The 10,000-nt window shown below is 36.0% G+C and overlaps 1 protein-coding gene across 15 annotated transcripts in view; it reads right to left on the bottom strand.

Moving 5' to 3' along the window:
- The window catches only part of drk (growth factor receptor-bound protein 2 drk), a 37,786-nt gene that overhangs the window by 1,239 nt on the left and 26,547 nt on the right, over nucleotides 1-10,000 (bottom strand). For all 15 annotated transcript variants that reach the window (XM_043031111.2, XM_086548430.1, XM_086548427.1 and 12 more), the window contains 2 exons: nucleotides 4,753-4,918; nucleotides 1-4,623 (listed from right to left, as the gene is read on the bottom strand). The exon at nucleotides 1-4,623 is cut by the window's left edge and continues 1,239 nt beyond it. In XM_043031111.2, the coding sequence (XP_042887045.1) occupies nucleotides 4,450-4,623; nucleotides 4,753-4,918 (340 nt within the window). In that variant the 3' untranslated portion in view covers nucleotides 1-4,449. The remainder of the gene's footprint in view (nucleotides 4,624-4,752; nucleotides 4,919-10,000) is intronic.

Below are 10,000 nucleotides of genomic sequence, written 5' to 3'. Positions count from 1 at the left end.
TTCACAAAAGTGTACATAGGGCACATGTGCACACATGCCCACACACGCACAAAATAATAAAAAGATTGAACCATAAGAGACAAAAATTACAAGAATTGAGCATTTCACAGCTTAAGACACACCTAAAATCTTACATCCTCACATTCACTTTCTCACTCTAGCTACAATCTTTCATGACAAAACTGCGAGTGATGATGACGGGATTACGCTTGATGATGATGGGCAGGGAGAGGGGCAGGGCAGGTTACCATGGTGACAATGAGGGGGACCTGATTCAGGTAGTGATGACCGGGCCTCTTCCAGTGAAATCAGCAGGGCTTCTGTGGACGAATGTGAGTTTCCGCCTGAGTAACAGTAAATACTCTTGCACCAGGGGATTGTGTTATAAACTTTATGAATCACAATTTCTACTGTCAACACCTTTCCAAGCAATTCTTGAGTAGGGTGACTTTTCTTCCATAATATAACAAATTTGATATCATAACTTTTATTCCTTTATCTTTTCTGTGCAATAATACTGTAATGTTGAAACCAGCTGGATAATCTGCTTTCCAAGAGAAAAGAATGAGGACTCATGGGAATCGAGCCGCCAACTGAATTTCACAACACCCCAGACTCCAGTATGGACTGACACACTTTGGAGGGTTTGAAACCTCAGAATTATCACTCAGGCTGTTAGGTATCCGATGATTCATATCCAAAAATGAAAGGAACAGTCTCTTCTTTACTCTTTTTAATGTATGAAACCACCCAAAAGCAAGGGAGGGAAAAGATCCATACAAAACTTATCTTAAAAGATACTCTGAAAAGAGTAAAACCAAAGGTCACATTCACTCATGCCTTGAACCATCAAATGTCTGTTAAAAAATAGAGGGTGCTTTAAAGTGGCTTAAAATGCACACCCATTTACGCCTTGTTCAAAGGAGCGATCCCTCGAGAAATTCCTTTTTGATTTCTTGGGACAACCCTGATGATTTTCAACCCTGATGAAAGTCATCCCTATATGGAAGCCAAAAATTCATAAGGAAGAGAAGAGGAAGCAGAATATATATATATATAAAATGACTGATTAAAAATGATAACAGGCAAAGGGAAGAAAAAAATAAAAATAAAAAATTAAAAAAACGGAAGTCACTACAGTCACATTCTTAAGGTTATTGCAATGAACAATTTGGTGAAATCTAGCAGAGACAAGGAGCAAACAAACGTTCAGCATTCTCAACCTTTCCATTAGGGGTTGCAAGAAAAGCAAACAAATCAAGTGCAAACTTTGCAAAAGGAGGCATCTCGAGGTGGCTGAAGACGGACATTACAAATCTCCAAAAGTCAATACTTAATGATCCTCAGCCAGCTCGCCAGCAGCTTCAATGTCATCCTATCTAATATGTACATTCGAGACCCTATGCGCCATCGGCCTTCCTCCTCTGCACCTTATCCAAATGAAAGTTAACCTTAAAACTGGTTTTCACGATCAATATGGACCACAGGTCACTTCAATATAAATGACAACCACATCACTCTCAAAATGCGGTGTAGTTATGAGGTATAAGGAACCACTATGTACTGATTAATACCATGGTTGAATAATATGAGGGAGAGAGCGTGTATGTAGCTGAAACACTGTGTCAGTTTGATGTGCTTGGTAAAAATGTCAATCATGAGGGTGCGTACTTGAGTTTCAAGAACTCACAGACAAGACCATGATAACAACTCTTGGAAAAATTAGAACTCATCCCATTAATTACCTATTACGTAAAACTACACACTATACATTGTGTTATTTGCAGCTTTAGATGTAGAATCATCATTGATGTACATATATATATATCTATAAAAAGAGGAGAACATAATGAGGGATGAAAAAAGAACATCTTGCCAAAATAAGGTACGTAAAAAAGTGATAAACAAGGGAGATGAAATAAAATAAAAAAAGTAAAAACAGGGACACAAAAAAGTCAAGAGGGGCCTACATCTATCCATCACATTACAAGCCAGACTCCTTATTTGAGTCAAACTCACTTATGCCATAAATTTTTCTTCTGGATCATTACATCTTCAACTTGCAGCTATTCACTGGAACACTACTAACTCTCAACCCCTTTTTTGACAAATAATAACAAAAAGGGTAAAGTACAAATACATATTTACAGAATGTTAGCAGATGATGATGATGAAGAAGAAGAAGAAAAGCCCCACTTTCTACCTTATTTTTAAAAAAATACAAATGTTTGCATGCACTGTCCTGGCCAAGTAATCCACACTCTTGAAGGCAAAAACAGAGACCAAGATAAAATGCTTTTGAGCTTGGGGACATCCATCATTTTGTAGTCTAATTTCCTTTTGTAACTCATGAGAAAAAGTTTTGTCTTAGATTGACTTCGTGTTCCTGGACAGCTGAAGCATTCCAGTACTCAATGTTCAATGCCATATCCTGACAGAGACTGCTGTACTGATCAAATTATGGTGAATGATGCAACAGAATAACTAGAGAAGTAATAGATGTTATTGTGATATAATAATAACAATAATAAAAATAATAATGATATAGATAGCAATACCAATAATAATAACCATAATATCAATAAGAACAAATAATGCAGATAAAAATTATCATTTCTTTTACAAGTACTAGTAATAATCATAATTCTATCCATGATGTTAATAAAATAATACAAAAGAGATCATAAAAAAAACTATAATATCAAACCATAAAATCAACGGCACACAATAACCCTACAAAACAATGACAGAAATATCAATGATGAAAAATGCAATCAGCTTTCAGACCGATGGAGAAAAGTATCAATTTGCCCCCCCGGTGAATCCACATTCGTAACCACAAGGCAAGCTACAAGGTCCTTAACAAGCTGAAGTAGCCTGAAGTCTGAAAAAATACACTCTGAATACAAACACAATATAATGCTTTTTTTGTGTAAACATATTCATTCTCTCTCTCTCTCTCTCTCTCTCTCTCTCTTTCTCTCTCATACTCTCTCTCTTTCTTTTTCTTTCCTCTATCTAAAAAAAGAACACATTATTGAGAAATAAATCTGTACAATCCTGCTGATGTTTGGTAGTAAGCATACCATTACATGTGAACTCCCCCAAAATACCATTTACAGATAATATCAAAACCCAATGGCTCAGGAAAACCACTGCCATTCAACAAGGACCTTATTACACCAACAGCGCTCACAACCGCATTTCTCCCTCCACTCTGCAACACAATTTTCTCTTCTTGCAGGCTGGGTTCTGTCCCTTTTATACCTGCTTATTTGGCTTGCTCATGTAGTTATACACAATTTCATCTTTTTTTCTTCTTTTTTTTTTTCTTTTTTTTATTACACACTGTATATAACATATAGAAAAAATAAAAAAGATGGAAAAAAAAGGGGGGAAGGGGGAAAAAGCCTACCTGTATAAAAATCTTTTTGTGCTTGCCTGAATAAAGCAAAATGTAAAAAGGAGAGACCCCAAAAAGACTCTTCTGCTTTCCTCTCACATACACTGCTTGACCTAATCGAGGAATCATCAACTCTAAAATCTGGACCAACTTTACCTGGATTTAAGGCCTTGTTAAAAGAAATGAAAGAACAAAACAAATATTGTCTATATAAAGGTACCTTTCCTTTAGAAAGAAATTTCATGGACTTTTGGATACAGTACTTGAGATGTAATGGTTTCTTAGATTCAGGTAAAAGTGGGAGCAGCTTCCAATTGAAAGAAAAAAAGAAAAAAGAAAGAAAGAAAGAAGAAAAAAAATGATAATAATGAAAAAAAGAAAGAAAAAAAAAATCACTCCAGGTGCATAGGTGGGACATAAATATTTTGTAAAGTACATTACCAATAATTTTGTGCACAAATTGTTATGTACCAGATGAATCACTGCAACACTGCAAAAGCCATGCAAGGCTAATTGGTTTATTCTTCAAGCTATTGAATATTCAATTTTTGTTATGGATACTAATGTATTTTCCACCAATATATTTCTAAAAATTCTGCAATCAAAGCTTGTGGCAAGAATAATACACATGCAATTCCTTTTTTTTAAAAAGTCATTCTTTACAAAACCATGTAGGATGAAAAGGTATGAGATGGCACCAATAATAAAACATATTTACTGGCTAATCCAATATAAATGGATGGGGGCAAAATCAAAGTAGAATGTAGGCACAATTACTGACTGGGGTGAAAGCCACAGAAACACAAACCAAAAACTGTATAGGGTGCCAGCCGACTACTATTCATCTCCTGCAATGGCCTCCCTCAGTCTATCACTGTGTGTAGGCCAAAGCACCCTTAAGCCTGGCCAAGTTTCCATTCATTGTTTTCAGCAAGGTCTCTTTCATTGTTTCTGTTAAGATGCTGTTTAGAGCAGCCTCCTGGTATGAATGGCCGCTGACTTCAGAAATGATGTGGTACTCGAGGTGGAGCTCCTGCACTGGGGATCTAGGTGTGGTAGGGAGCCACATAGGTAGCAGGAAAGAGCCCCCTGCGGTTGCCCATTTCGCCACTCCACCAATGGGGGTCCGACCGATCTGTGACAGTGATGACATCACCTCGCTTGAATTCTAACTCGCCCTGCTCCTGGGGGGTGAAGTCGTATAGGGCTTGCACTAAAAACTGTAAGGAGAAAAAAGAAAAGAGAATAAATAAACACTATGGAAAATACAAAATTTATGCTTCTACATTTTGAAACAATGTGCAGACAACAATCAATAGGAAATTGTCTGAAAACCTGATTCTACATACTTCTTCCGGAGTCATGTCTTTGAGCTTAATGTCGTGAGACCGGGACACGGACGCTGACCGATGGTACTCCACCAACTCATTTAAGGAGTTAAACTTGACGACCCAGAGGAAGAACTTGCCTTGCGCGTCCCTCAAGACTTTAAAGTGTTGAACACCATCTCCACATCTGGAAAGGAGAAACTTTGCATTAGTAACAGGGAACATGTTCTTGCATTCCTGCATCTGGAGGTTCTGCACATATGAACACCCATAGTACAAGACATTTATATGTTGTGCATGAAGAAACAAACGTAAGATGAAAATGGAAATGTGCAAAAAAAAATTCTTCCCTCTATCTCAGTTCTTAGTTTTTATAAATGTAGATATTCAGGGTTAAATATGTGATTTGGTGGAGAAATCAGGCCAATGGGCAACCTCCAAATGTATGTCTGAACAATAAATCCTGCATTGTAATATAAGTAAACTAATATGGTTAAATATCAAAATAATGATATAAGCAGAGGTAAACATAAGTGGATCTTGTAATATAAGTAAAGTATATAAAAACAATAGTACACTAAAAGAGAAAGATAATAAAATAAAAAAGAGAGTGCAAGATAGAAAAATATATATGGAAATAAATTAGCATACATGCATTGATAGATAGATTATCAAAAAAAATGATAGTAATGTTAAAGCTAAGCTTTGAACATGCAGCTTGCTATCTATAACAATACAGTGACAGAAAGACCTATATATTTAAATATACTGATATTTCCTTTAGATTTTAATATATCTTGATATTTCCATTGTATTTTTTTTTCTTTCCTTATTGGGACTTTAGTCTTGCTTTTATTCTATGTTTCCCAAAGGCTTTCAAGGGGAAAGTTCTGATTATGGCTATCAGTAATTCTCCTTAAAATGGTAATTGTCCATCACTTTCCTTCCCAGGGAAGTGAGAGAAAATGTACGTACAGAGTACCCCCCCCCCCCATACATAATGGCCAAAGAACAAGAAACAGAATTTTGCAAGGTTTGTATGTATTACATATTTTGTGCATGAATAAGAGGAGGAGGAGCTCTGGGTCATGAGAATCAAGACTAAGTTAACCAATTGATGCTGAGCTCATGCCAAAGTGGCTCCACAAAAGTTCAGGGAGTCAATTAACAGGTCCAGCTAACCTTGCCTATACCCCATCCCTTGAATTATATATATATATATATATATATATTTATATATATATATATATATATATATATATATATAAACAACTAAATATCTTTTATCACTATTACAATTCTTGTTGTTATCATTACTATATCCTAATCATTATCATTATAATAATAAATGTAGTAAACATAAAAACTTTACAACAAAAAATTCAAGGAATAAGATAAATACTTAACCCATTGCAGACAGGGCGCCTAAAGACCTAACTGGTCGTCAGGGTGGGCAGTCTACGACACTAGCATCACCAGCTAAAAATTAAGAGGGACAGGAAAGGTTTTCTCCACCCTCCGGGTAGTGCAGACTAGCCCAAATAATATTTTTCCATAAATCCAATATAATCCAATCTGGAGCTAGCAACGTTACAGCCATAATACTTAGTGACTGTGCCTATTTCAACTGTGAGCAGATCCCAATGTCATGTCATGTACACATTGACTCCCGTCTTTTAGGCCTAATCGGTGCTGACATGTATGCCATGACATCCGTATACAATGGGTTAAGAATCTAGAGGCCTATAAATTAACTCCTTGATAACTAAGCACTTGTGGAGTAATTTATTTGTATAAAAAGGGGAAAAAAAAAGGGTAGTAAAAAGAAGAGTGCATATATGCAGGCATTCCTGGTATTGATGGGCTAATATATACATACATACATATCTATATATATCTATATCTATCTATCTATCTATCTATCTATCTATATATATATATAAAATATATACACAGAATAACTCAAAGAACATACGGGCCTGTGAAAAAATAAAGTAGGCCCTACTATACACTGTACTTTTTTAGTTGTTTCCTCATATTCCCCCCATGCAGGATGGCCCCTGTCAGAATTCTTCTTCCAAGCAAATGAACTGTCAATACTTCATGCTAAAAATCACAACTATATTTAGATATCAGAGTCATACAAAGAAAATGGGAGAGAGCAAACAAACAATATTATATTCTAGGGAAAATTACTATTGAAGAGATTACCTCAGTTTTATCCTAATTAATTTGAAATTTAATTATACTAATGGGAACACAAACCAAATGCACAGAAAATCTTATCTTTAACCCTATCATTTTTTTTTTTCCTGTATGAATATTCATTTTTTTTTGTTTTTGTTTGCTTTTGGATATATATATTTCTTTTATTATTACTAAGATTTATTTTTTTCTAAATCAAAATCCTTTGACAATTTCATGTCAATCTTCTTATAGCTATGAGCAGTTTGCCTCACTACCTCGCATATAAGCTAAATTAGTTGTTTTCTTCCTTTTAAAGAGATTCTTTCAGCCCCCCCTACCCCCAAAAAAGTGCAACATTAATAAACAATACATAACACTCCAGAAAATCTGTAATTCTTTATACGATTCCCTATCATTATTACAACAATAGAAACTGTTCCTCTACAAAGACAAAAATCTCAAAGATCAACATGAGCTCAGCATTGGTCAACACACAAACTTGCACCAAATGGTCCTTATACAATTTTACTTTGTTAACATGCAATCCTATGTCATTCCTACATCTTTAGTGCCGCTTCTATAAGCCCTGTAATTCCAAAGTCAATGTATCACAACAATATGTCTTTAGTTATCTTCCCCCTGAGCCCCATTTCAGAAATATAACATCATGATTATCATTCTTTTATTACTATCTTTTTTTATTTACTTATTTAAAGAGGCTTAAAATGCCTATATGTCCATGCTGTATGCTATCAACATATGGGATAGGGAGAGATGGAGGGCAGAATGAGAAGTGAAGAGAGAGGAAAGGGAAAGGTAGGGGTGATGAGGGAGGGAGGGAGAGAATGAGAAGGAGGGTGAGAGAAGGAGGAGGAGAGGAAGAGAAAAAGAGGAAGAGAAAGACAGAAACGGGAGAGGGTGAGAGAAAGAGAAAGAGAAATAGAGAGAGAGAGAGAGAGAGAGAGAGAGAGAGAGAGAGAGAGAGAGAGAGAGAGAGAGAGAGAGAGAGAGAGAGAGAGAGAGAGAGAGAGAGAGAGAGAGAGAGAGGAGAGAGAGGGAGGAAGAGAGAGAGAGGGAACAGAGAGAGAGGGAGAGAGAGAGAGAGAGAGAGAGAAATAGAGAGAGAGAGGGAAATAAAGAGAGAGAGAGAGAGAGAGAGAGAGAGAGAGAGAGAGAGAGAGAGAGAGAGAGAGAGAGAGAGAGAGAGAGAGAGAGAGAGAGAGAGAGGGGGGGAGAGAGAGAGGAGGGAGGAAGGGAGAGAGAGAGAAATAGAAAGAGAGAGAGAGAAATAGAGAGAGAGAGAGAGAGAGAGAGAGAGAGAGAGAGAGAGAGAGAGAGAGAGAGAGAGAGAGAGAGAGAGAGAGATGAAGGAAAATGGAAAAAAAGAGAGAATGAGCACTATCACTAAATGAGGGGGATATGTAGGGAGAGAGGAAACCTTGGACAAAACACTCTGAAAAGCATTACTATCAGTATCATCACCCATATCTATATCAGTGTTTTAACAATAAAATGTGTTATTACAAGTTTTACAATACATTTTGTAGCATAATCAAAGTGCAATTCCTCTAACTAACAATATTCTATTTCATTCATGCAAACTATTCACAAATGATGAACTGAAAAATAAAGACTTGGAAATATCCATTTCAATAACAATCACTTAATCACTAGCAAACATTTTGGTTAAGGTAACATTCAGTAATAAGAACAGTAATAACACAATATCCATATCAATAACAACAATAATGCAGTAATAATAACGATGATGATGATGGCGATAACAAAGAATAATTATCATAAGAAAAACAATATAAATATTAACAATGTCAAACATCATGATGGAGGTGAACTTAATATGAACTTAAGAAATCATATCATCATAAAAAGTACTATAAGTTAAGACTTCTACAACTAAATAATAATATAAATAACCTGGTAACACTGGAAACATGCGGCATCTATTAGCCACTATTTTTTTTTTCCTTTTTTACATAGAGATGCTTCCACAAATGCTTAGTCACCATGGAGTTAGTTGATTAATTTACCCATTTCTTGAATATTTGAGGAAAAAAGTATTGATTTCCATTGCTCTAGTAATCATAACCTGTATTTGTTATTTACATCATTGCTATTATAATCATCATAATGTTGATAACAATAATCATAGCAGTAATATACATTTTTTAAAACTTTCCATATTAATAGAGGAATGAGGTAAACAGGTGAGGTCCAGTAGGCCTACTAATTTGTACTTTGGTGAATAGGTACTTGTGGAACCATCTATAAGTAAAAAGGAAAGAAAAGAAAAAAAAACAACAATGACAGTGGACTCTGCATACGCATGCACACACACATGCACACACACATGCACACACACATACACAAACACACACACACGCACACACGTGCGCACACGCACGCACGCACGCACGCACACACACACACACACACACACACACACACACACACACACACACACACACACACACACACACACACGTGCGCACACGCACACACACACACACACACACACACACACACACACACACACACACACACACACACACACACACACACACACACACACACACACACACACACACACGTGCACACACACACACGTGCGCACACACACGTGCGCACACACACGCACACACACACACACACATAAACACACACACATAAACACACACACATAAACACACACACATAAACACACACACTCTCACTCTTTCAGCATCTACGGGTTAATCAGAAATATAATTGTTACATTAATAATAATAAAAATGATAACAATAATATTAACAGTACCAACAATAACAACAATAGCAACAAAAACAATCACAATAGTAACACTACTGATGAAAATGACATCAAATTCATACAGAAACGAACAGTCAACGGAAATGGCTATTTATCAATAAGCAAGTATGTAGAACCCAATTGAAAAGTACACACACTTGTATCCTTAAAAAATATCGGTGAAAATATACCAGCACTTTCATCTGATTTTTACACTTATCTATCATTGTTTCATCTTGTTGTTTATCTAACTCTATCTTGTCTATCATGTTGCACT

The sequence above is a fragment of the Penaeus japonicus genome, unplaced genomic scaffold (genome assembly GCF_977035675.1).
Source record: "Penaeus japonicus unplaced genomic scaffold, GWHDUDI00000001_assembly GWHDUDI00000020, whole genome shotgun sequence".
Classification (NCBI taxonomy): Eukaryota; Metazoa; Arthropoda; class Malacostraca; order Decapoda; family Penaeidae; genus Penaeus; species Penaeus japonicus.
This window is presented reverse-complemented; position numbering and strand designations above follow the sequence as displayed.